Raw genomic sequence first — 27,166 nt, 5'->3', positions numbered from 1 at the left:
TGTCTGTGTGCAGCTGCAGGAGTCGTAGAGTGTGATGAAATAAATAAGGAGGTGTGAGCGGCTCTGCAGTGAACCAGCAGCAGGACGTCAGTGGTTGGACTGGTCTGAAAGTGTGGAGGTCGGCCTCACTGAAGAGTAGACGACTTCGGGGTCTGGTGGAAGCTCTGAACACACACAGGTAAGTGTTAACAATGTCTGTTGGGAAAACTGAAACCAGAGTCTGAGTAAATCAGCCTGCAGCCTGGTCAGTGTTACAGAGCAGCTGCTGTACCTCTCCTGTTGTTTGTTCTGATGGCAACTCGTCCATAAGTGACGTCTGTAGTTCTTCGCACTGATGCATAAACTGCAGCTGGATCACTCTCTGGAAGAGGGAATCAGATTAATGGAAGTAACTGATACAGTACTGTCAGAGCATCAGCTGCAGTACATCTAATACAACTAATACCCAAAAAAACTACTTTAAAAAGTAGAAATACTGCCCCGTAGTTCTACATCATCCCACAGATCCTGGATCAGATTGGGATCTGGGGGTTTGGAGTCCAGGTAAACACTCTGGGTTCTTCGTTGTGTTCCTCCAGACATTTCTGAGCAGGTTTTCTGGTGTGGTGGGTGCACTGTCCTGCTGGGGGGAGGCCACTGGGGGGCGCTGTTTCCATGAGTGTATAACAATGTTAAGGTTGATGGTATGAAGGAGCCAATGTTTCCCAGCAGATCACTGGACTGTAACATGACTATCACTGTTATTCACCTGTCAGGGGCTTAATGTTGTGTCTGATCAGTTTAAGTGAGGAAAGTATTACGTGTATTTTTATTAGAATCAGTCATGAATTCTTGAGTTATGACTAAAAGACATGTTTTGTGAGGTTGCAGAGACCTTTGACGACCAAAATCTAATCAGTGCATCCTTGAGTCCAAGTGAATGTTTGAATCAAATCAGAAGAAATTCACAGGCATAACTATGATAATAATAAGTAACATATTAACACCACTGCTGTGAAAGAGGAGACATAGTGAATTCAGGAGGTTATTTATGAAACAGGAAAGTGGATGACCACAGAGCTGCTCGCTTCTGTTAGAGCCAGTGGACACGTTTCACCACATTTTACCACACGGTAACATCAGCCAGACTAAACAACCCTGTGCTGAGCAAAACTGTTAAGAATAAAACCTAAATGTTCAAAAGCATCATCGGCATTAAATAGATAAATGAAAAGAAGCTGAATTCATCCTGAGGGGAACATGAATGTCTGAACCAAATTTAATCACAACTCATCTGACAGTTATTGAGACAACACAGTAAAATCACCACAGTACCTGTGTGTGGTCTGCTCGGGGCATGGAGCTGATATATTGTGCTGACATGGCTGAATGTGGTGTCATGGTGTCCTTCTTCTACCTCCTGGTCGGGACCTGGACCTGGGTTGAACAGAAATGAGCAGAGTCAAGTCCAGGGACCAGATGATATACAGATGTTGCAAATCTCAATCGTTGTGAAAGCAGATGTACATCCATTAGTTTCATTTCCTCTCCTAAAGACTTTGATGTTTCCAGCACTGTGTTATCATTAATTCATCACTTGTACCTCCAAACCATCATCAGCAGTCAATCTGAAACAGATCTAACCAAGAGCCTCACAAGAAAAGCAAATAAAATGATGATTCCAGTTTAAATAAAGAAACTATTAAACAGAGAACACACAAGTAATTGATAGAAAAGCACACCGCTGACTGATATCAAACTCTAAGTCTATGTCTAACCTTTAGATTTCCTAGAGAAGCATTGTCTCACAAGCAGAACCAGAGGAACCAGTGCGATCAGACCACAGACAGGAAGAACAGACCACAACACTGCGAGGGGAGGTGATTCAATTGGAGATAAGGAGGTACCAGGACTACAGGAGGATGAAGGAAGAGGAGTAGTGGTGGTGTTGGTGGGCTTTCCTATAAAAACAAAAAAATAAGTACTGGTAACAGAAGGAGGCAACAGATACAGGAAGTTCCCAAAGGTTGACCGATCAACCCCCCAACAGTCAACGGTTTGAGCTCTTTCTCATCTTCTTTGAGACTGAGCAGTTTCTTTGGTGTGTTACTGTCCTGCTGGGGGACTGCTCTGAGAAATTCACACCGTGATTCATTTCTGAAGGTAAATTTAGAAACGTCTCATTCTAATGACTGAAGAATCCTGTTTGTCCTCCTGACCTGTGACAGTGATCCAGCTGGGTGGAGACTCTCCATCACTGCTGATGTTGACACTTGTAGAGGCCTTCATCAGACTTGGTAACATGGTGGATGGTCATGTGACCTGTAGGCTCAGTCCTGATGAGGGAGCCATCTTTATAGAAAGCAGCTGGGAGGTTGGAGGGAGTGGTCTTTGTTTTACAGTGCAGAGTGACATCATGTCCCTCCATCACAGGGAGGACAGGACTCTGCAGGATCACTGATCCACCTCAACACAGAGACAAACTACAGCATTTCATCCATTTACACACAGCTTCATCAATACTAACTCCACAGTCTGATCTTACCAGTGACAGTGATGCTGATGATGTTACTGGTTGCTCCCTCTCTGGACTCACACCAGTAAACTCCACTGTCCCCTGGGAGGGTGTAGCTGATGATACAGGAAGAACCAGATGATCTTCCCCACCCAGCTCCACACTCAGCTCTGGTTTTATTGGTTGTCCTCCTCCACAGCCTCCATCCAGCAGAGCTGTCGTCCTCCTCACAGCTCAGAGAGACAGACTCTCCAACAAACATCTGAGAGCTGCTGGGACTCACAGTCAGACGAGCTGAGAGGATCAGCACTGGGGAATTGGTAAAAGGAGAAATGCTTAGTGTCTAATTTTGCTGTCAAGTCTGTTTCTCCAGAGAGTAAAGACATGGAAACAGACTTAAAATAGCTTCATTTTTATGGCCAGGTTGAATGACAGCCTCAGGTTTCTAACCCTAAAACCTAAAAGCAATCAACTTCCAAAACTGTGCTACACACTAACAGACTCATGTCTGAGAGGGTTTCCCACACAGAGTCAGGTAGTTTTATTAGAACTACACAGGAAATTTACTAACCTTTGGTGGATGTGCAGCACAGCAACAAAGTCAGTGCTGAAGAGAGAAGACAGATTAGTTCAAGTCCACATGGAACCACATCAAAAGGATGAGAGGCCTAAACCTACTTTGTGAGCCTACATACTCTCACTTATAGACTGAATCTCACTCAGCTGACATCCTGTCTACAGCACGACTGCAGTGATGCTGCATTTGCTCCTAGACCTTTAGTCCCAGACTGAGAAACCCTACAGCCTAACCCTAGACTTTTACCATGACAAGATCAGCGTGGACACTACAGTGGAGAAACTAGCTCTGTTTGGATACAAGAATCCAACATGAACATGAATTTCTACGACAATCTGCTTTCTAACCAAATATACTTTTTTTTTTTTTTTTTTTTTTTTTTTTTACCAACCGTACCACTTCATTAAGGTATGATACATGCATCACACTACTTTCATTTGTCTATTATTATGTCTATTATTTTGTTATGGTCATTCTACTGCAGCCCCTCATGACTCTGAGCACTGGCTGAAGCAACAGTGGCAGATTCACATAGCCTCATTTCAAATGCTTGCACTGTTTGAGAGTCAAACCACAGACCACAGACTGGAGCCAGCACTGGTCTGAGATCAGTACAGAGAACAGTCAGAGTTAACAGATTGTGTTGCTGCTGATGCTTTCCGTCGTATTGATATATTGTATGCATGCTTCACAGGTACCTCTAACCTACTTATAGGAAGCCATCGCACAGATCTGAGTTCTGGACTGAAGTAATTCACCGTCCTGGTCTTAGTGGAGAGTCAGCTGCAGCTGTCTGATCTAAGATCTGTAAAAACAACATCACAGAAATTGATCCTTTGAAGGTAAATAAGTTCTTCTAAATCCTGCTGAGACATTAGTCCTTTTATCCGCCAGAGGATTGAAGTCTTAAACGTTAGCGACTGAAGCTGTGTACAGGGACGGTGGTTGAGGACACGAGGACAGTTTTTGAACAACAACAAACACTAGAATTAAACACCAGAGACGTGGCAGCAAAGCCTAGTCCTCTGTGTAGTAAGGATGCACATTTGACATTGTGTCTTCAGGTATAAAGGAGACTAAAATGATAAAGTTACTGCAGTAACAACACAGAGGTTCACACAGCTGGTTAGGGAAAGCACAGTAACCAAACTTATTAAGGTTTTCCTGGATTTCTTTGATGTACAGTACTGTGTAATCTCGAGTGATTCTATCACTCTATACATGTTAGTTTGCTGCATGCTGTGGCTAACCGACACGTAGCACAAAGTCACTGAGTGGACCTGTGACTGTAGGATTTAAGGCAGTTTACATGCAGTATGTCCACAGATGCTGGGGTCAGTGTTTCCACCTTTGTGAGATGTATGAGGTGAACCGACCAGTGCTGCACTGCTCCGTCAGCAGAGACGACACATGTATCTGAACTCACAGAAACTGACTTCAGCATTTCTTCACAGCAGAACTCAGCTTCATCCCAACATCATCACTTCTCCTGTAAAAAAAAAGAGAGAGAGAAAAGATTGCACTTACAGAGCAGACATCGTAGAGACGCATCCTTCATTGTCTCACTTACTGAGTTGTCATAAACTGTTGTTCTTTTTCAAACTTAGAAAAGCCCACCCTCTTCCTCTCTGAGTGTCTGTGGTTTTCTCTCTTTCTGTAACTGAGGGAAATAACACTTAGCTTTTTTTTTAATCATGAGAACAGGTGTAATATAGAGAATAAAGTTACAAATGATGAAATCAAGCATCAGCTCTCCAACTTCTCTTGAAAGGATCATTTCATTTTGACATGAAGGGGTCAGTTTGATCATATACCAGCAGTTTACACATCATAGGCTCGTTCTGCAGGTTTGTCAACGTCAACAAATTCACAGATATCAATCTAAGATCTGATGAGAGTATTTGCATAAGTGAAAAGGTTTTCACTGTGTACTAATATTTAACATGAACATCCTGATCTGTGCTGCAATCAAACATGAATTTCTGCCACGTGAAAGAACCTCGACACAATCACATCTTCCTGATTCGAATGTGGTCGAGTTGCATGGAAACGTGGAGGAAGTGAGTTTGCTCTTGCTTGTCAACAGCTGGCGTGTAATGGTGTTTGGTTAGAGGTGTTCAGGATGTGAACAAAAACATCTTCAGAGTGAACATAACAGTCTGAATTCACAGGATGTTACCTCCGTAGAGAGACTGATCCATCATGACCTGATAACTCAGTGGTCAACACAGGCTGCTGAGACGCTGCTTTTGTTCTGGACTGAGCTTAACATCTTGAGCCCTGGGGTTCTGAATCAGCGCTGAACATCAGAACAGCGATGCATTCACTGACTGTTCTACCTCATACATGCAAAGGTTGATTTACAGTCCTAGAACTGGTGCTGAACAGGTGCTGACAGACCAAGCTACATATTTTCAGAAACAGGAAGCAGAGCTCAGGTTGAAACCAGCCACACCAACACCTGACACACACAAACACACATCTACAACTACCAGCCGATAAAAGAAGATACAGTGGCAGTGTCATGGTGTAAGAAAGGGTCTGCTGTTTCTATGTATGTGACGGTTACCATGGTGACATCTGCTGGACATTTGTTGTCATTGCATTTGTAGGAGTAGTTTGTATATGGCTGGACTTCCTGCTTTATGTTTTAGCTATTTTTGTCGTGTTGGTTTACCTCCGTAAAATACAGGAAATAGAGGAAAATATAATGGGCTCAATTTCCTGTTGTTTGTGGCTGATGTTAATGTCGGAATGATCGTATTCTCCTGTTTCTAACACAGAGTGTTTACCCTCTGCTGGAGGGAGAGAAAAAGAGTTTGAGAATCTTCTCCAGATAAACAACTACACTCGAGGCACCACCCATACACACGTGTTTGGGGGTGTGTGGAACTTCCGCTTTGCCTGTCCAACAAAGATCATTTTTCGAAGTCTAAAGTGCAGCCCCGAGTCTCTAACTACAGGATAATCACTCATCTCTGTCGACGGGTCTGTCTCTGTGTGATTATTAGATTTTTGACACCTAATATTTTTAAGGAAACAAACAACAACGGAAAACATGAGTCACTGCGAAAGAGGAACTCCCATGAGGACTCTGCTGGTCTCTGTGTTGATCTCCTTGTCTGACGGAGCAGCGGGTGAGTCTCACTGCATGGTTTCAGTCTACAAGGCGAGTTAAAGGCATCTTAACCATGAATATCCTCAGCAGATCCCCGCCTACCTTAGCGAGGTGTAAACACGAGCACGTTGAATATTCCGACATTTAGACCCGAGGCCTGCGCAGTGGACGCGGAAATGAGCAACAACAACAAACGTATGTGGGTTCACAAACCTAAAAACCACAGAGTCGGGACACGGGTTTATGACGGAGGGTTTCTGCTCTGTAGATCAAATCAGAATTTATGAGCAAGTTTATGTGAGTCAGAGAAGTTAAATTACAGCAGCGCCGTCGGAACCAGGCGAAACACTGACACCTGCTGGTCAGTCCAAAACTGAACCTTCTGTTTTAAAACCAGACTGGACACATAGAAAGACTCAAACAGAAAAACGATCTGATCTATAAAAATATCTATTGATCTTTATTATCATTTTATTGGAACCTCTTTTGTCCCTGTCAGGATACCATAGGAACTATAACCCTAGTTTTTCAGTGATCTGATCTGAGCCTCTAATTTATGAGGCCCAGGTGGATGTCTGTGATGATAGCAGACCTGGTCTCACTCAGCAATCACAGCCAGGACCATGAAGCTGAAACATAACGTGGATGCTGCAGGTCCAGGACTTCACAAGATGGAGGCAGAGGCTGAGATCAAGTCATGGCACCTGAGATATCTTAAACACCTGAATGATGAAGGGGATCCTTTCTCTGAACAGGGAAATCAAACTGGACTGGCAGGATCATTACTGGACTGTAAATCTGCTGCAGCTGCAGACCTGTACACGTTGACAGGGAAGGTTCTGAATCAGTTCTGTGTTCAAGCTCTGAACAAGAGAAAGTCTGCACCGTGTGGAGAGACAGAATGAACCTGAACCAGTGTGGAGGCTGTTTCATAAATCACCCTCAAACAAGAGATCAGCTGATCTGCAGGGGCTGCTGGCTGTCATCAGCTTCACTTCTAAGATTAATCCAACAGTGTCCAGTAAACATCCTCTCTGCCAAGAACCACAGGCTATTTTCCACTGTTCCCTGGACTGTAGAAGACATGGTTCACTGACACTTTGAAAACTGTGTTCTTGTCTTCTGTGTCTTCTGTGATGAGAGTGAGAAGTAATGTAAAGAAGAGGCAGCTGTTAAACGGGCCAAGCTGTGCATTTCTGAATCTTTTTCATCTCTGCTTCATCTGATTCTCATGTTGTGTTGAGATTGTCCTTATTTTTTGGAAAATAAAGGTGTTGTAAAAATCAGATCTCTCTCTCTCGTCGTATTAGAACAGAACTTATGAGCTGAACTTCATGCAGTTCATTTTTTCTGATATTACCAGTCCTCAGCCAGTGTGTTTTTATTTTTCAGACCAGTGGAGCATCACTGCTCGACCTAAACAAAACACCACTCTGCCCTGTGAAGCTCCCAGCAAAACCCCCATCATAGCTGCAGAGTGGAGCCGACCTGAAATGGTCTCGAAGTACGTCTTCTTTTACAGGGATGAGCAGGCAGATAAAACCAACCAGGATCCAGCTTTTGAGGGCCGCGTGGAGCTGGCAGACCATCAGCTGAAGAATGGTAACCTGTCCGTAATCCTGAGGAGGGTAACAGTCAACGACACAGGAACATACGAGTGCCGAGTTAAACAGGAAGCCGCTGTCCGCAGGAAGAGGGCCTTTATCAGCAGTGACCCCGTCAGCATCGTCAAGCTGACGGTCATAGAGTCACGTGAGTTTATTCAGTTCATTGTGCTGATTTCAACCTTTTCATTTCCTCCAGCTCACTGCTGATAAGGATAGTAATGTTAAGAGAAGCTTTTATTTTATAATTTACTCAAATTCGTACATCTGAAATGTTTAGAAGGTGAATAGAAAATGGATTCTGTTCTGTCCTGTTCTTCAGTCATGACTTACTTGTCCACTCTCACCTGTTTGTGCTCTGCAGGAAACGCTGGAACTGGACAACACACAGCTGGTCTGTTAGTCTCAGTGCTGCCTGTGATGTTTGTTTCATTGTTGTTGTTGCCTTTTTGAGGAAAGTTTAAAGAATGAGGGGCAGAAAATCCATCTCCAGCCTCACCGCAGGCTGAGCTGCATTGCTGTGGTTCTGCTTTCTATGGTTTTTCTGTTGCGAGGTTAGTTGCACCGTGCCGTAAATAGCCGTGGTTCAAGTGCTTTTCGACTGCACAGCACAGTAAGAGTAGCACAGCTAATGAGGCTCCATTAATTCTGCAATAGACATTTCATCCCACAGTGAAGTTTTAATCTGAAGCAGCAGGACATATTCGCTTCATATTAGCAGTAAGTCAGCACAGCTGTGATGTGGCTGAAAGTGATCAGGCAGGTGTCTTAGAGTCAGACAGGAACAGACGAGTGAAACTCAGCTTCAAACCACAGCGTTTAAGACAGAAGTTCAGATGCTGAGGCGAGGGCATCTGCTCTGCTACCTGCAGGACCACATCAGTGTAGCTCTTCAAGATTGTATCAGTGTTTTTGCATAATCAAGTTAATTTGTATTATTATTCTAAGTATTTGTTTCATACTTAAGTGTTTTTGTCACAGGGGTCAAAATGTGTGAATCGCATGTTAAAATGTTTGAAATAAATGATCAATCTGCTCAAACCCAACTGTGTTTCTCAGTTGTTTGTGTTTTTTGAAGATCATGTGATTTTTACTCATCACGAGTGCGGCGCATGAACAGTGAGAACATCAACAAGATGAGAAAATACTTGAATCTGCTGAGAAGACACGTGAAGACAGACATCCTTCAGGTAGTGATTGGTTGAATAAGTCACATGACTTTGACTCCTGAGCTCACGGTCGGTCCCACCTGCAGCCTCTCAGTGCAGTTCAGATAAATATGAAGCAGGAGAAAGCACCAGCTCATCGAGTGCTGAATCTTTGGGGATTTTTTCTGTGCTTGTATTTCACTTTCATGTCATCACACAAAGTGAATGATGTGATAATGCTGCCACCTGCTGACTGCTTCCTGTTACTGCTGTGATGTGATAACATCGGATTTTATTCTCTTTAGCATATTTATTCTGCAGTTATTTAATTCTAGTTTTCTGGCAGCAACAACACGCTGGATTTGACTTCCTGCTGCTTGGGTGAATAATATAATAAACAGAAACCGTCTCACAGTGACTGATGTACACCAAACCTTTTCATACAAGAAGATGAGTAGAATACATCTGTATTCTATTCTAGTCTATATTCAACAAGCCCTTCGACCCAATCGACCGTAATGGGTCACTTCTTCCTCAGATACGAGCCGCAAGTCTCGTACCGAAGCTTCGGCGTCATGGCAACAATAATAAACACGCGGTTGACGTTGTGGCAGCGTCTAATTACTATGGCCACTAGATGTCGCTTAAAAAGACGTAACTCTGGGTCGTAAGAAGCTGCTGCACAAACGACGTATGCGGTCGTTTTCTACAGGAGGACAGTATTCAGTTTATTATTATTATTATTATTATTATTATTATTTTAATCACTTACTTGTTCTTATTTCTTACTTTATACATAAAGTTGAGTTGTGATCTGAGACCAGAGCTGAGTGAAGGCAGAGGTTTGTCTATACGTAACATTACCACTTCACACCTCACTGAAACTCACTGTGTGTTTTTGCAGATGATGCATGACAATGATGCTGTGTTCGGTCTGCGGTTGCGGTTCCTCTGATCTTGTTCTCTCTCATCATTTGGTTCAAGTTAAATGTTTCCTCTGATGGTGAAACTCTCAGAACCACACCAGAAAACCAACAGATGAGACTGAAGTTTATTGATCCTGCACCAAAACAAAGAAAATGTACATAGTAGTTCAGAGTTGTCAGTTATCATTAGATTCACTGGAATAGAAATGTATGAAACATCTGCAAAACATAGTAAGACTGACTTTGAATTCTACAGCAGCAGATCAGTCGGGTTCAGCTCCGCTCTGTCCTGCAGAAAACCAAAATGACAAAAAATAATAATAATTTCAGGGTTTCTCTGCTTAAAAATATGTCAAAGCACATCTGAAAGTAAAAATCTACATTTGAGGACGATAAAAATCATGACAGGAAGCTCTGTTTCTCTGTGGTTTGGGTTTTAGTTTCAGACTGATCTGATCAGTGCTTCACATTGAAAGTTTCAAACAGCAAACCTTTTATTGTAAAGATGTTTTTAGGAGATGCGGTACATCTGTCACTGTGTTACCTGCAGTGTTATTCTCCAATATAACCATAGTCTGTGTCAGTTTGAGTCCAATTAGAAACATAGAGTGACATGCAGATCACACACAGGTCATTTATCTGAATGTTTCATATGAGAGGAGAGCAGCTGTACCTCTGCTGCTGTATGGTCTGACGACTGTTTGTCCAGAACTGACGTCTTCTGTTCTCACTGCTGAATAAACCGCAGCTGCTTCACTCTCTGGAAAAGACAATATTATTATTATTACTGCAAGTTCTGCAACTCATACAGTACTGCATCTAGAGTCGGAGATACTGCTACTACAGTTAATGTGTTTTTTTCATGTAAGAACAAATGGAGAGAAGATGAAGTTAAACTGGATTAAATGAACAGATCGGTGATTTTGTTTGAGCAAAACGTCACGTTTAGAAAATGATTCTCGACATTCAAATGAGGTGAAAAGGCGGCACATGCAGAAACAGAGCTGATGTAATGGTGATGAAGCTTCTGTTTCCGCAGATGTTTCCGAGAAACACGAACGAGACCAAGTTTAGCTCAAGGTTGTTTCTATAACAGGAAACTGGACGACAGCAGAGCTGTTAGTTTCTGCTGCATATGTTAAAACAGTCAGAGCAGGGTACACAACAGACACACAATCAGACTAACTACACAGACTGAAGGACAGTAAATCAGAGTTTCTATAAACAAATGTATCATTGAAACAAGACCATAAAAAGCTTCGTATAAAAAGTCTGATCATCAACAAAAGACGTAAAAATCAGATTGTTTTAAAGTGTTTTCCAGAAGTGTCTTAACTCTAAAGTCCTAAAAACACAGCACAATAAAAATCACTACCTCTGCTCCGTCTGATTGGCTGTAGATGTTGCGATATTTCAACGCTGCAGTACATGACGTCTTCCTCTTCATCTCCAACTTTTACTTCAGCAGCTGGAATGAACCAAAAGAAACAACAGTATGAGAGAATCTTAAAGGACTTTTTATTGTTGAATTACATTTTTTAACAATCACTAAGTGTGGAATGTACCTGATACATGTTAATGTAAAATACAAGCTGTAAAGTCTCTGTCTCACCTTTATGTTTCCATCGTTTCACCAGTAGAACCAGTAACACCAGTACAACCAGACCACAGAGAGAAGAAAAAGACACCAACACAGGGAGAAGAGAGGAGGAGGATGAAGAAATAGAGGTAGTGTAGGAACCAGATGGAGAGGTGGGTGTAGGTCCAGGTGTGGTGGTGGGTTTCTCTGAAATCAACAAAAATGGTTATTAAAATCAAGTGAATTCATAACCTCTGTCCATCTGTGTTTAGGTTGAAATTTTTGTCCTCCTGACCTGTGACAGTGATCCAGCTGGGTGGAGACTCTCCATCACTGCTGATGTTACACTTGTAGAGGCCTTCATCAGACTTGGTAACATGGTGGATGGTCATGTGACCTGTAGGACTCAGTCCTGATGAGGGAGCCATCTTTATAGAAAGCAGCTGGGAGGTTGGAGGGAGTGGTCTTTGTTTTACAGTGCAGAGTGACATCATGTCCCTCCATCACAGGGAGGACAGGACTCTGCAGGATCACTGATCCACCTCAACACAGAGACAAACTACAGCATTTCATCCATTTACACACAGCTTCATCAATACTAACTCCACAGTCTGATCTTACCAGTGACAGTGATGCTGATGATGTTACTGGTTGCTCCCTCTCTGGACTCACACCAGTAAACTCCACTGTCCAATGGGACAATGTAACTGATGTTACAGGAAGAACCAGATGATCTTCCCCACTCAGCTCCACACTCAGTCATCTGTTGTCTGGTTGTGTTCCTCCTCAGCCTCCATCCAGCAGAGCTGTCGTCCTCCTCACAGCTCAGAGAGACAAACTCTCCTTCAAACATCTGAGATCTGCTGGGACTCACAGTCAGACGAGCTGAGAGGGGAATCAGTGTGTTTTGAAAAAGAAAACCAAGCATAAAGTTAAGCGCACTTTCTGTGTTTGTTCAGTGTGAGTTCATGAATGTTCAGTCAGTCTACTTATATGGAACAGAGTCTTATGTGAATGTAAAATAATTTGCTTAGGCTCTAACCTCATCACTCCCCACAAGGAAATACTAAGCAGGGAGTGGGGAGTGACGGTTATAACCTCAACTCTTGAAGAACACAGCCTGAGCTTTGGGTGGTGCACTGGATATATGGATATAGTCACTTGTGTGTCATTGGATAAGTTTACTAACCTTTGTTGGCTCTGCAGCACAGCAGCACGGTCAGCGCTGAAGAAAAGTGACACGTGGTTTTAGACTGAACAAACACCCAGAGAAGACGACCCCACTTCCGGGAACATATAAACTCTGAGGTGGTCATGACAATAAACAATCCATCTACACATCTATCTAAGTTCATGATAAAAGTTCAGTTGCATGATTTCTATAGAGCACTGCTGTGGCTCAGGGTCCGAACATCAGATATCAGTCAGTCCACTTTATAAAAGATGGACCACAAACAACCAGCTACAGCAGCTCAGATTCTATAACCTGTGGAAGATGATTCACCCGGTTTGTCCCAACAGACACGCTTAATTTAAATGTTTTAAACAGAGCAGATTGTACTTACAGAGCAGCCACTGAAGACATGTTGTTCTCATTGTGCCATTGGGGGCTTTAAGTTCAGACTGTCATAGTCGCAGCAATTAAACCCACTTCCTTCCTCCCTCTGCCTACATGTATTCACAGTGTGAGTCTGTGTCTAACAGTTTATAGAAACAAGGTCATGACATTGTTCCTGTAAACTAACTTTGTCTTAATTGATAAATGAAAAGTTCTCAGCTGACAACAGAAGAAAATCATGAAATCACTGCAATCTGTGACAGCTCATCTCTACAGTGTAATGACTCATTTTGTCTTGATCTCCTTTCAGCAGCAGTGTCTAGCAGCCAGTTTGTCATGAGCTGTATGTGAGTGTGTTACATGATGCTGCCACTGCGGGGCGCTGTGGGGCAGCACTTCCTCTTACTCCACAGTAAAAGGAGGTTTGCTGCTCCTGCAGCTGTGTGTCCTGCGTCTGTAGAGTTCACATGGTGCCAAAAAACTTAGGTCTGAACTGAGTCTGCAGGAAATCCAGTCGAAAATCGGAGAGTTTGGATCCAGAAGTTTGAGTTGTTTCTCGACTGTTGCAGCTTTTCGGAGAAGTAGGTTCGACAAAAGAGAGGACAAACTGAGGAGAAAGAACTGACTGCACTCTCTAAAGGTAAAATAAATCCTGTGTCAGCACAAAGACAAGAAGCATCATTTGGAGATTGTAAGGAGAAGTGCGCTACCAGAGTCATACAGAGAAATCCATTTGGTCAAAAGAGTTCATGAGGAAAGGGGAAGGTACAGTTTCAGCAGGCGGACATTCAGTTAAATCAGCTGCACCGGAGTTGTTCAAAACTGTATCCCAGCATTTTGTCTCAGAGGACCACCTTCCCCAGTGTTAAAGTTTAGCTAAGAATAAACTGTATGCTTTTGATTTCTCTCTTTACCTCAAATGATACTGCTATGTCAGCAGTGTGCACCATCATGTCATCTTGTCTCCGTGCAACATGGATGTAATCAATGAGGACTTTGTAGATAAATGAGGACCAGTGCTTTTAGAAACTCTGTAACCACTCGGGAGGTGTAGATGCAGTGTTGTCATTTTTTAAAGCAGATATTTGGCCTGTGTGGTGATGTGCTGCCACCTGCTGGCCCCTTCCTGTCACTGCTCCTGATTCTGATTCTGCAGGCAGTGATGTCTGCGTCGCATGGACACATGCAACAACTTGTAATTTAACTGGATATGATGCCTGTGGTTTGAACTGCAGAAATAAGTCGACGGACAGAAAATAAATCTAGTTCCATCCTCTTACATTTGAGGATTTGCCCCTTTTCTTTGTCGCACATGACAGTAAACTAAACGTCTTTCGGTTTTGAACTGTAACTCAGACAAAATAAGATACATGAAGACGTCACTTTGGAGTGTAGGAAATCATAACAGGCATCTTTCAGCATTTTTGTACAACAATTTATTGATTCATCGAGAAAACAATCAGCAGATTTATCAGTAATGAAAATAATCATCAGCTGCGTACCATGTTTCCGAACAAAGACTGCGTTTATTATCAAGATGGAAGCCTTGTATTACATGTCAGACAAGGCGACTGAGCTTTACTGCTTTATGGTGATGTGACTGATCAGTCCAATGAGAGAGGAGAATGTACAGTGCAGAGTCAGCAGGACTCTCAGTCAGGCTGCAAACTCTGACCCAATCCAAACGACCACACTCATGGACTCAAAGACTTTGAGGAAGGTTCCCACTGAGTCCATGAAGGTTTAGGACTGTCCCACTGTCAAATCATCAAGTGCTCTCTCGCAGACATTTTGAACCCTTTAAGCACACTTTCTGTAAGTCTGTATTTCTACAGACCTGTGGGAGTGAGTGCAGTCCTTTTCAAACACTTCTGAATTAATTAACAGATCAATAATTTCCTCAGTGTGTGTTTTCTACCGGAGAAAACTTTCAGTGCCTCTGAGGAAGATGAAACCGCATCACTGAACCACATTTGTCACAAGGCAGAACAACAGCTCACTGGTTATCATTCAGCTGCAGCAGGTGGGCGTCGGTGGTCGGGCTGGTGTGAAGGTGTGAAGATCGGTCTCAGTGAAGAGTAGACGACCTCCGGCTGCACTGGAAACTCTGAACACACAAACACACGGTTCAGTTCATATGACGCAGTAACGGTGTCATCACAGGCTGAAGACGTTTGTTCACTGTCAGTATTTCCCTGCATCTGAGCCTGATAGACAGGTGTACACTACTGGTCTCTGATGGAGACACTGGTGTGTGTTTTGCTGTACCTCTGGTCCTGTTCAGTCTGATCATTATTTGTTGATAGGTGAGGTCCTCTGATCCTCTCACTGTTGGAGCACTCTCTGGAAAAGATTTCAGAAAAACATTAGTAATTTTTTCCTTTCCATGTGACGAGTTATTGACAGCTCACAGGAGACTGGAGCATGTGTGCAGGAGGTGTTGAAGACAGACCCACACAGTCTCAGACACAAAGACCTGACAAAAGAACTAGACTTTAGGAAACAATGACGTGTAAACTCCGCACAGAAAAACAAACTGGGGTTCACACCCAGAACCTTCTCACTGTGAGGCGACAGTCCTAACCCCAGGTCCTAACCCTTGAACAGCCCTGTGAAGAGCTGATGGCCACATAAAAACTACACCAACAAGAAATGAATCAGGTGAAAGACAGAAGTCTGTCTGTCTGTCTGACCTTTAGCTTTCCTCCGGACACATCGTCTCACCAGTAGCACCAGTGGAGCCAGACTGCAAACAAGTGGAATGGACCACAACACTGAGAGGTGAGGAGAGGAAGATGAGGGTGGAGGAGCAGTGATGATTGAGGAGGATGTAGAGCAGTGTGTGGTCGTGGGTTTCCCTAAAAAGAACCACAAAATGATTATTCAAACCTAAAGGAAATGAGTGGATGTATCAAAGCCAAACTTTGATTTCATGTGCGCAACCTCCAACAGTCAAAGGTCTCCTGGAGGAAGGAGTCAATGGTTGCCTCCGGTCACCACCTAAACCACCTCATTAAGAGGTTGGTGATCAGTTGACAGCTGAGTCTCCAAGTCTGATTAACTGAATACAGGAAACACAACTGAAGAAGCTCCTGACCTGTGACAGTGATCCAGCTGGGTGGAGACTCTCCATCACTGCTGATCTGACACTTGTAGAGGCCTTCATCAGACTTGGTAACATGGTGGATGGTCATGTGACCTGTAGGCTCAGTCCTGATGAGGGAGCCATCTTTATAGAAAGCAGCTGGGAGGTTGGAGGGAGTGGTCTTTGTTTTACAGTGCAGAGTGACATCATGTCCCTCCATCACAGGGAGGACAGGACTCTGCAGGATCACTGATCCACCTCAACACAGAGACAAACTACAGCATTTCATCCATTTACACACAGCTTCATCAATACTAACTCCACAGTCTGATCTTACCAGTGACAGTGATGCTGATGATGTTACTGGTTGCTCCCTCTCTGGACTCACACCAGTAAACTCCACTGTCCCAGGGGATGACCCCGCTGATGCTGCAAGAAGAACCAGATGATTTTCCCCAGTCAGCTCCACACTCAGCTCTGGTGTCTCTGGTTGTGTTCCTCCTCAGCCTCCATCCAGCAGAGCTGTCGTCCTCCTCACAGCTCAGAGAGACAGAGTCTCCTCTAAAAAACTGAGGATCTGCTGGGACTCACAGTCAGACGAGCTGGAGGGAAATTCAGCGAGAGAAATATCTCTGTCTTGTACCTAAAAGCATAAAAAATGTTTGATATCTCAGAGTGAAGCATCCATCAGACTTTTACTGACCTTGGTTTGTTCTGCAGCAGAGAAGCGATGTCAGCACTGAAGACACACAAGACTCAGGTTGGTTTTAATGTGCGACAACACCAAAACAAAGAGTTTGAGGATATGAAAAGTTGACTCTTTCTCTCACCTTAAATATAATTACTGACATTCAGACAGTACATCTTGTACTTACAGAGCAGCCAGAGAGTTTGTTCCATTGTGTTGAGCTCAGACCTTCACAGACCTTCCTTCCTTGTGGTTTTGTTTCTTTGCTGTTGCTGACAGATGAAGACAAACACTGGTGGGTTTATTACACAAGAAAACAACCACAGACAGGATGGGTGGAAATGAGCAGGGCCGTTATATTGAGGTGAACAGTGAAACTTTGTTACCATGGTTCCCACGGTGGCTCCTCATGTAAGCAAAGTTTTTATCTGTAATTTGACATTATTACAACCATAGGTGAACTATTATGGTTAGCTGAATAATCTGACAGTTTCTTGTGTCTAACACAATATCAGAGCTCCTGAGCGTCCCCGTCCCCCCTTCTGCTAATAGGTGCTAATGGTTTGGTCCACTTCTGCAGAAGGTGGAAAATAACAGTTTGTCTTCACAAGTGGTCGATCTCGGCTGCAGTGTGGAGGGTAGAGGATTAAAACAGAAAGCTGCTCTCACTGTCTCACAACGGCTGACTGCTCTTAACCCAGGAGTCATGTTCAAACAAGACAGAACAACCAAAGAATTTGAAGAGGTCAGAGTACAAGTGAAAATGGAAGTGGTTACTATTGAGCTCATCTTGAAACTGTTGTCATCATGATGAGGTCAAGCCAAGACCAGCAAATGAATCCAAAGGAGGCACCAGCAGCAGGTGGCAGCAGAATCATCATCATCACTGTGTCGGCCTGTTGTTGTTTTGTCAGTCATTAATATTAATATATATAATATAAATCCAGAGAGAACCTAATGACTCTCATTGTGAGTCAGTGGTGACCTTCTCTGAGACAGACAACAGGTGACCAGATAAAGGAACATTACTCTGTTTGGTGTGTGAGTCTGCCAGTTTCCCGTGCTTTAACTAGACACACACACACACATACACACACACACATACAGATGCAGGAAGGAAAACGAAAGCCGACACCCAGTCTCCTGCAGCAGTTACAGTGTCAGCTCTGCTCTCATTCATACTCTTAAACTATGTCTTTATTTGTCAGTTTAATGCTCATTTCTGTGGCCTATGCTTCTTTTCAAGGTGAGTTTTGTGTGAGTGTTTGTGTGTGTGTGTGAGTTCTAGCTGGTCCTCACAACTTCAAAGGGCTGTTTGACGGTTAGATTTGGTTTTGGGTTTAGGGTTAGGCATTCAGTTGTGATGGTTAAGGTTTGAGTATGTGTGTGTATCTTTCTATGGTTGTGTGATTTAAAAATGCCACATTCCTTAAACCCAGAGGTTCACCTACTTCCTCCACGTGTGAATACGTGATATATTGTTCATAAAACACTTCCTGATGTTATTTCAGGTCACTGACTGTGCTGCAGTCAAAAATGTTTCCTGTGTTTTTGTTTAGATCTGAACAAAGTAAAAGTAAAGACTGGAGAGGATGTCACTCTGGAGTGTCATGGTGCCAAAGACGCCATAATCACACTGTTAGAGTGGAGCAGGTCAGACCTGAACCCAGAGGGTTATGTCTTCTTCTACCGAGATGAGCGCGTATATGAAAACTACCAGCATCCGTCTTTTATGGACCGAGTGGAGCTGAGAGATCCAGAGATGAAGAACGGAGACGTTTCCGTAACTCTGCAGAACGTCAGCATCAACGACACTGGGAGATATGAGTGTTATGTTTCAGTGAGCAGAACAGGACGCAGAAAGAGAGACACATCTGGCATCAGCAAAACCATAGAGCTGGTGGTTGAAGACTCAGGTGAGTTGGTAGAATCCAGACTCAGGTGAGTTGGTAGAGTCCAGACTCAGGTGGGTTTTGGAGCAGCAGCTTCCTGGTTGTTGATGTGAGAGTGAAGGCTGATCACAGATCAGATGTTGGTGTTTTCTAAAGATGTTGTTGATGAGACTTTGTAGAAAACAGCTGGTATGAGTGATGTGATCAAAGTGCAGTAGATAATGTCTGACAGGAGTTTGAAGAGGAAATGGATTCTGTTCTGTTCTTCAGTCATCACCTACCTGACACTGATACCTCACACCTGCTTCTACCCTGCAGGTAACACAGAGGGAGACAGGGAGGAGGGAGGAGAAAGAAGCAGGAACAGCAGGGTACATGTTGGAGTGGCAGCTGGTTTGTCAGTTGTTGTGGTCGCTGTTGTTTTTGGGATCTTACTGAAAAGACACATGAAGAGCAATTCCCACCTCTCCTCGTCCAGCTGATGAAGCAGGTGATTAACAGCTGGTGTGAAATGAAATCAGTAAAATAAGGACAGATCCTCTCTCTGTAACAGCAGCAGACAAACCAGTGTCACCTGTCTCACTGTCCACTGAAAACTATATAATAAAGACATCTCTAATTACAGCTCTAACATTCAGTTTTTTAATCATTTATATCAATAATGACCTAAATGTAACGACAGATTTCTGTAAACAAAGTGTTTCTTTCAACTGAAATCACTCAGGAGTTTCACAGAATTTCTGTTGTAGATGTGACGGAACAGAAACGTCAGGGGAAATCCTCAAAATGTGGTAGTAGTCGTGAGAAACATCTGACCTGAAGAAATGAAGATGCCTCTGATGAATGAAAACTGTTCATCATTAAATGACCTCTCTTGTGATTTAGTTTTGTATTTCAAAGTCCAAGGACCGATTAAAGGGTGGTCCAGTTCTGTGCAGCTGAGGTGGAACTGACTTTGAAGAGCTCTATCCAGAGTCACATGTGGTATTAAGCTGATACTGACTGTTTTCTTGGGCTGAGTTCCCCTTTAAATGCAACCATGAAGTGGATTTACTGGAGTTACTGGTGAACTTTCATTCACCTTTCTTTGTTCCTCTTTCCTGTGAACTTACTGCCACTTCTAATGAAACAAAAATGGGATGTGAACATTCAGGGAACAGAACACAAGTCATAACCGCTTAGAAAACCTGTAAAAAAAATTCTGTTTAGAGGGAAATTCTATGTGACGCTCATCCTGATGATCCCAGAACTGTTTTTGCCACCTTCAATAGACAAAGGCTCTGTAGCACTGTTTTAGCATAACGTGATACATTTTCCTTCCAAAGTCATCATAAAACCCAGAGGCGCAGTTCTGAGTGGAATAACAGCTTATTCTGCACTGTGGGAGGTTTTCCTTCCACAGATAACAAACATTTTCCACCTGCTAATCTGCCGTTTGTTTTAGGGGAAAACAGTAGTCAGTCTGAGTCTGACTCATATAGAAGCTGATACTCAAAAACAACTGGTTTAGGTTGAAATAAAGTGTTTGTTTAAGGTTAGGGGACCTACAATGATAACCATGTAGTTCAGGTTGGTGAACAATGGTGGTAAAAAGCAGCACTGACTGATTGTCTGACACTTTGTTGACCTTAACTCCTCCCTCAGAACAGCATCTCCACCCTTCCTCCTCTCCGACTACCAACTGGTGTTCTCGCTTCCTGCTGAAAGATGTTGACATTAATCTGTGGTTACCTGTGGTGATTAGATTAGACCAGAGTAACAGGTAACAGCACAGCAATAAGCAAAGAGACATTGTAGAAGATCAGAAAACACAGACTTGATGTTTCTCTTTATTCATTCAACAAGCAGAAGCCCAGTAATCATGATACATGTCATTATAACATTGTTAAAACTCCTGAGGAGGTCATGTGCTGCCGCTGGCTGCTTCATGCAACTGCTACTCAACTTCCACCAGAAAATCCAACAAGGTCTGATAACATAACGTTTTAAATAAATGAATGTAAATGAATGTATTAATTAACTGTATCAGCAACAGAAAGTTGAGCAGGAATTAAAGGAAAGTATCTGGTGCAGGAGACGCAGGGTTTTATTTTGAAGAAGTTGGCGTATATTTGCTATTGCTGCCCCTGTTGTTGATCTCTTCCTCTAAGTGGCTCTAGGTTTTGATATTTTTCTTGAATGGCTCCAGAAATTTGTTAGTGTGAGGATAAAAACAGGCCAACAGAAATGTAAAGTTCATGTTAGTGGAAATTGTTTATTTTGAAAGGTTGTCGGTGGGCTTTAACAGGAGGTAAGACTTAAATGGAGCGGGAAATCCTGCCAAGTAGAAGTTACCAAACTCCAAGCTCCTCTCCTTCCATTAGTGGCCGCCATGTTGGAATTTAACTGTTAACTGTGTCACCTGTTTCCGCTGAGCAGCAAATAGGAACATTATCAACCAGCAGTCAGTGTTCACAGTGAGTTTACTGTTATTTCTGCCTCAGTCTGAGTCTGACAGCAGCTAAAACACTGTTCATGGGAGTTGAAACTAAACTATTGAACATCACAGTGAATTCAACAGAGTTTAAAGCCTATAACTGTCAGAGGTTCGAGCCTCTCAGATACAATTTGCTGCTTTTTCTTTGTTGATTTGTGACAACAAACTCAATCTGTGGCTTTTATACTGTTGATTAAACATAAATAGACGTTTGAAGACACTTGAGCTGTGGAGAATCACATTAAGACTTTTTACTGTTACTATCATCGCTAGCTACATAAACAACAGGCGAGACTTTCGAGACTGGACCTGCTATATGCTAATGTTAACTAACTATTGTTAGCAATACCAGTTAATAACGCTCTACGTGGTATTTTGCGCATACAAACAGCATCATAACATGTCCACAGATAAAAACTGAACAGTACTATCTGCAGGCAGAACTGCTATGAACAGTAACATTAGCAGTGTTCTAAACTATTTATGCGTGTAGCAGTCATCTTGATTTCTTATATCGGGGTGGGTGGGGTTTCTCCAACTTCACCGACTGTTGCCTGGTGGGAAGCCAGTGAGGGATGACAATTAATGCACAGCGAACTCTGGCAAGGCTTGTTTTTTGGCTAACTGTATAGCTCCTGCAAGCAGGAGAAACACTGTTGTGTTATTGAAATCAGAAAAAATTAAATCTAATCCTCAGTCCACAACTGAACCTCACTTATAACTCTTTCTCTCTCAAAAAAACAAACAAGTTTCGTCACTGTCAGCAGTGTGAGAAGGAATTCCCCACATCACACCGATTAAAGATTCATTAGAGAGTTCACACTGGAGAGAGACCGTACAACTGTGACCAGTGTGACAAAACCTACAAAACACAACTTAACATACACCATCAAATACATCACACTGGAGAGAAATATCATCGCTGTCAGCACTGTGACAAAGCATTTGTGAGATCAGGTGAGCTAAAATTTCATCTTAAGAGTTCACACTGGAGAGAAACCATATAGCTGCGACCAGTGTGGGAAATCATTCTCAACATCAAATGACTATAGAGCTCACCAGCGTGTCCACAGTGGAGAGAAACCGTTCAGTCTGATATGGTGATTACTGATGTAAGAACAGAAGCATGGTGGGTTTTCTGGATAGATAAAGACATTTCAGTCATTACACAGTGTTTCCTGGTTGGCAGTGAACAGTGTACAGGTGTACACATGACACAAATACTGAGACTCATCTGTACTTCATGTGTATTTAATTATAGAAGTTCTAGAAGCAACTGTAGATTACGTATTTTTAAAGAACAGCCCACATACAAAACTCGCATCTCAGTTGAGAGCTAACAACAATGATCATCACAGACTCATACAACAAACAAAAATAAGGGGTTGTACACAGGGATATTGTCAATAAACAAAAATGTCTGGTTGCCTTCCAGTTTGGTCTGGGTGTATCTTAATGCAGGCAAGTTAGCCAACTGTTTTTAGATAATACACTGTGTTGGTTGTCGAGATGTGTTTAACATCTGTGATTGTCCAACCAATAGATGAGAGGATAGCAACCAATCGACCAGAAAACTACTGCCATAATCACATAGTGAGTGTGTGTTCTTTATAAATGTGCAGCCATGGAAAACTTAATAATGTTGCACCCAAGGACAATTAACAGTCATTAGGACAAACATCAGTCGATCACAGGTGCATAACAATCTATTATAGAACAGCCAAATACACATAAATCATAATGAAATTTTAAAAAAATTCAGAAAGGCCGATGTCATCGAGTCATCTGATGTCACTCAGCAGCCTCACCCTCAGGGGGCATGGTCACCCCCCAAGGCATGCTGGGTAAGTAGTGTGCCAGCCACTCCCCCCAGCTGCTCCTGGGCTGCTCTCCTCCCTCCCCTTCTTCCCCTCCTCCTCTTTTAACCTCCCACCCACCAACCACCCAGTCCCGCTCCTCCCTCGCTCCCCCTGCCTCCCCCGTCTCCTCCCTGAGAATCACACTGTAGCGCTTCCTGGAAACTACTCCTCCACCTCCACTCCTCTCTCTTTCCATCCCTCCATCTTTTCCCCTTCCTGTCCTCCCTCCATCCTCTGCAGAGACCCGACACTCCTCCATCACATCCCTCCATCCCTCTATCTCTTCCTCTTTACTTAACAGCCGGTACAGTGTCTTCCTGTACACTCCTCTCTCCTCCCTCCCTCCTCTTTCTCCTCCATCCTCTCTCTTCACCTCCTCTGATCCTGTCGGCTTCAGAGTGACGAGGAGTCTTTCTTTCCCTCCCTTTCCTCCCTCATCATCCTCCTTTCCTCCATCTTCCCTCTCCATAGCTTCTTCTCTCTCTTTGTGGATGAACAGAACGGAGCGATACAGCGCCATCACTCCTTCCTCTCCTGCCACTTCCTTCTCCTCCCTCCGGCTGTAAGTTAACAGCCTCACACCATCACTACCTCCTCCCCTCTTTGCCAGCGCCACACTCAGCGGCTTGTACACCCTCCTGTACCAGACAACTAGCCTTGCCAGAGTCACCAATATGCACGCTGCTGACGCCACACACAGCAGCACACACGCTGCAAAAAGCCAAAAACAGAACACCCCTGCAGCTCCATCAGCACTGATTTTTTCACGTCGCCGGCCACCAGCAGCTTTCACCCAGAGGGGGATTGCCGTGGTTGGAGGCTCAGGGGTGGTGGGTATTGTTGACGTTACATTTATAGGAACAGATTTTGTTCTCCCAGGTGTTGCGGGCACAGCAGTCGTCATGTCAGCAGGACTTTCAGTTGAGGGTCTGACAGGTGGAGAGGGAGGAGTGACAAAGGCATGTGACCCCGCTAATGATCCCTGGATTATGCTCTTCTCTTCTGAATGGCTTGACCATTCAATTAAACTGGTAAAGGTTTGGTACCAGGACCATGTGATTACTCTGTGGTACTCTGTGTAGAGTTGGAGTACGACAGTGGGAGCAATAGTGGCAGGAGCAGCAGATGTTGGAGTAGCAGTTGTTATAATAGTAGTAGTAAGAGGAGGAGGAGGAGGAGGAGGAGGAGATGTACGAGGAAGAGGAGGATGACGAGTAGTAGGAGAGGGAGGAGTAGGAGGAGGAGGAGGATGATGAGTAGTAGGAGAGGGAGGAGTAGGAGGAAGAGGAGGATGATGAGTAGTAGGAGAGGGAGGAGTAGGAGGAAGAGGAGGATGATGAGTAGTAGGAGAGGGAGGAGTAGGAGGAAGGATGGCAACAGTTGGGATAGCGGTAACAGCAGTTGGAAAACCAGAAGTTTGTGTCTGGTCTAAGTCACCAGTTGGACCTGATTCTTCTGGTTCTGGAACTGAACACAGATCAGATTCCTCCAGACTCAGTACAGGACTGCCCTTAAGCGTCTGTGGAGAGTCACACACCTGTGGACAGATGACAACCATCGAACAATAAGTCACCAAATGCCAACATGAATCCCTTTTGGATTTTAAATATGCATCAACGCAACAATCAGAGTCTTACTACACAAACCTCTGTCGAAGGTCCTAAAGTACAATCTCTCTGGTCTTGTGGAAAAGATTTTCCTAAAAGCCTCAGTTTGCCTCAAAGACTGTCTGTACAAAGCGTTCGACTACATCCAAAAGTTTAACTGTTCTTAATGGTCACACCCAAAGGTGGATTGTACAGTGAGCAAGACCCCAAAATACTTAAGGTCCTTTACTTGGAGCCTGAACCTGGACTGTCCATCTCCTATTGTCCGGTCTTTGATGAGGTGAAACATGGTGACATTACCAGAAACTATAAATCAGCAAATACGAGGCTACACATCAAGCTTCTCACATACTTGGGTGGGGTCAACTGCCAAACCTTTTTGCAGCAATTGTCTTTACTCACCACACTTTCTCCATCACTCTTTATGAGCGGACCATCGCGTACGTAGATGTTAAATTCGTAGTCTTCAAGGTATCTGCGCAAATAACCAAGGGAACAGGAGCAAGCCCAGGGATTGGCTGAGAGGTAGAGGTACGGCACCTCCTTCTTCTTGCTGAACCAATCGTCTGGCATCACTTTGATCTGTAATGAAAAGGATATGTCCTGAAGTTTTAGACACACCAACCTCTGCCCCCTACAGGCAAGAAAATGAGCAGCTTTTGTGAACCTGTACCACCAGTAAGATACAGGGCTTGATTTTGTGCTCAAGTTAGTCCCTTGGTGTGTGTTCTCTCACCTTGTTGTCCTCCAGGTAGAGCGTTTCTATGGCTGGAAGGGGGTGGAGCATGAGCTTGGGAAGAACCTTGATACGATTTGATGACAAGTCCAGGATCTAGAAGGTAACAGCATGACTTAACTTTTTGATGCTTCATTCTGACATATTTTCAGTCACGATTCAAGCTTTGCTAACACTTTACCTTCATCTGCATCCCCCTTTGCTAACAAGCTATAATCACTGCTAATATGTGCTACTATGCAAACACACCAACCTCCAGTTTACTGAGTCCGGAGAAGGTATGGTCGCTCAGAGAGTCAATTCTGTTCTTTTCCAGGTAGAGTTCAGTCAGAGCAGGACAGGCCGAGAAGGAGCTGTCGGAGAGGGAGGTCAAATGGTTTGACCCCAGTCGGAGAACACTGAGGGTGGGCAGGATCGGAGTGGCAGAAGGAGTTAACTCTGGAACCTGGATTAAAAAATGACTTTAATTTTAGGACATAAGAGAATCAAATGTTGAATGGAACATATTTAGAACTGATTTTAAGCACAATTCAGACACCTTATTGCCTGTGAAGTCGATCTCATAGATCTCTGTGAAAATCATGAAGGAGTGCCAGGACAGACTGGAGAACACGTTCCCAGGAAATAACAAAACCTAAAAATAGGGATAGATAGAGATAGAGAGGATAGAAGAAGAGAGCATTAAGAGCTGTCACAGTTCCAGTAAAACTGTCATCTTATCAGTCTAAAACAGGAAGCTTGTGTTTCCGCTGTGTTTCCGCTTCTCGTCCTGTCAATCAAACGCTGCGTTCACTCAGGTTTTCGAACTAGTTTTAAAATGTTAAAGTTAGCATTTCTTATTTTTTGTTACTTAGATACATCATAATTGTAAAATATATTTATATTAATATTGAAGACATTGAACACTCAGTCCTGATGTACATTCATTTGTTTGTTCTGAAAAGGTTATTAAATTGACTTTGAGGTCTTAAAAAAGGATTTGCAGGTAACTTGATATTAAAACTTTAATGTAAGTCGGTTGTCATGCAGCCGTCAGATTCATCTCTGTCTGTCTTTAACATCTGACCTGACTTTATGTTTTTAACTTCATGTTGGTCTCTGTGCAGTAGTTGTCGTTGTTTTGTGGCATTACCTTGGTCGAGGGTTCGATTCCCTCCGGGACCGCGCTGAAGCCGGCCGCCGTGCAGTTCTTCCTCGGGCGGTGGTCCTTGTCCCTGTCGCTGAGGCAACCGGGTACCGCTGTAACCATGGCATGAGACAGGAGGAAGAGGAGGACGAAGAACTGCATTGTGAAAAAGAACCTAAGCTCCTGAAAGATCGTTTGTCTGCGTCAGTCCGAGAGGAGAAACTAAGAAACTGAAGAGAGAGAAGATGCTCAGGATGTCAGTATCTGTGTGTGTGTGTGTGTGTGGTTTGACTGACAGCAGCTGGGACAGGAAGTGTGATAAGACTTTTGTTTTTTAGGTTTTTTATTTTAATGGTCAAGGTTTCCTGCTGTCCAACAACAGAAAGACCAATCAGATTATTATAAGTTCAGAAAGACTGTTACTCTGATAGGAGAGCTGACAGGACAGTCCTGTTTCCTGTGTTTGCTGCTGCTGAATTTCACTGAGAAACAAATAAACGTTTTTCTTCTTTCCCCCTCAAGTTAAAGTGGTGACCCTTTGGAGGAATCCAGTTCGGAAGCACTGGACTAAGTAGCTAAGTGTATATATATATAAACTACTTAAAACCAGCTACAACTTTTAATATTATTTAGTAGTACATTTACTTAGAACTGAGTATTTTACAGTGTTGTGTTGGTACTTTTTCCTGTAGT

General features: G+C 43.4%; 4 protein-coding genes across 4 annotated transcripts in view; 1 reads left to right on the top strand and 3 right to left on the bottom strand.

The window, feature by feature from the left end:
- LOC108887032 (low affinity immunoglobulin gamma Fc region receptor II) overlaps positions 1-4,794 on the bottom strand; it is a 42,338-nt gene extending 37,544 nt beyond the window's left edge. Inside the window, exons 1-3 of the mRNA XM_051072680.1 lie at positions 4,599-4,794; positions 3,066-3,101; positions 2,525-2,803 (exon numbers count right to left, since the gene is read on the bottom strand). Coding sequence (XP_050928637.1) covers positions 2,525-2,803; positions 3,066-3,101; positions 4,599-4,629 — 346 coding nt within the window. The 5' untranslated portion in view covers positions 4,630-4,794. The remainder of the gene's footprint in view (positions 1-2,524; positions 2,804-3,065; positions 3,102-4,598) is intronic.
- Positions 14-13,643, bottom strand: LOC108887007 (low affinity immunoglobulin gamma Fc region receptor III-like). Its single transcript, XM_018682175.2, is given in 9 exon segments — positions 14-164; positions 272-361; positions 1,315-1,416; positions 1,758-1,940; positions 11,742-11,850; positions 11,852-11,988; positions 12,068-12,331; positions 12,636-12,671; positions 13,012-13,643. Coding segments are annotated over 9 exon segments (1,029 nt in total). The 5' UTR covers positions 13,043-13,643; the 3' UTR covers positions 14-87.
- On the top strand, positions 5,911-8,839 carry LOC108887021 (butyrophilin-like protein 8). The gene is made up of 3 exons (XM_018682193.2): positions 5,911-6,208; positions 7,582-7,941; positions 8,158-8,839. Exons 1-3 carry the CDS (start codon positions 6,130-6,132, stop codon positions 8,244-8,246), a joined length of 528 nt encoding a protein of 175 aa, XP_018537709.1. The 5' UTR covers positions 5,911-6,129; the 3' UTR covers positions 8,247-8,839.
- Positions 13,644-20,480: 6,837 nt separating the features above from the next.
- Positions 20,481-27,150, bottom strand: LOC127142762 (platelet glycoprotein Ib alpha chain). The gene is made up of 6 exons (XM_051072670.1): positions 26,480-27,150; positions 25,886-25,981; positions 25,601-25,792; positions 25,348-25,443; positions 25,014-25,193; positions 20,481-24,541 (listed from the first exon to the last, which is right to left on the bottom strand). Exons 1-6 carry the CDS (start codon positions 26,633-26,635, stop codon positions 22,937-22,939), a joined length of 2,325 nt encoding a protein of 774 aa, XP_050928627.1. The 5' UTR covers positions 26,636-27,150; the 3' UTR covers positions 20,481-22,936.
- Positions 27,151-27,166: the final 16 nt, after the last annotated feature.

The sequence above is a fragment of the Lates calcarifer genome, linkage group LG9, assembly GCF_001640805.2.
Source record: "Lates calcarifer isolate ASB-BC8 linkage group LG9, TLL_Latcal_v3, whole genome shotgun sequence".
In the NCBI taxonomy this organism is placed as follows: domain Eukaryota; kingdom Metazoa; phylum Chordata; class Actinopteri; family Centropomidae; genus Lates; species Lates calcarifer.
Note: the sequence above shows the minus strand (reverse complement) of the source record. Positions and strands in the feature narration are given on the sequence as shown.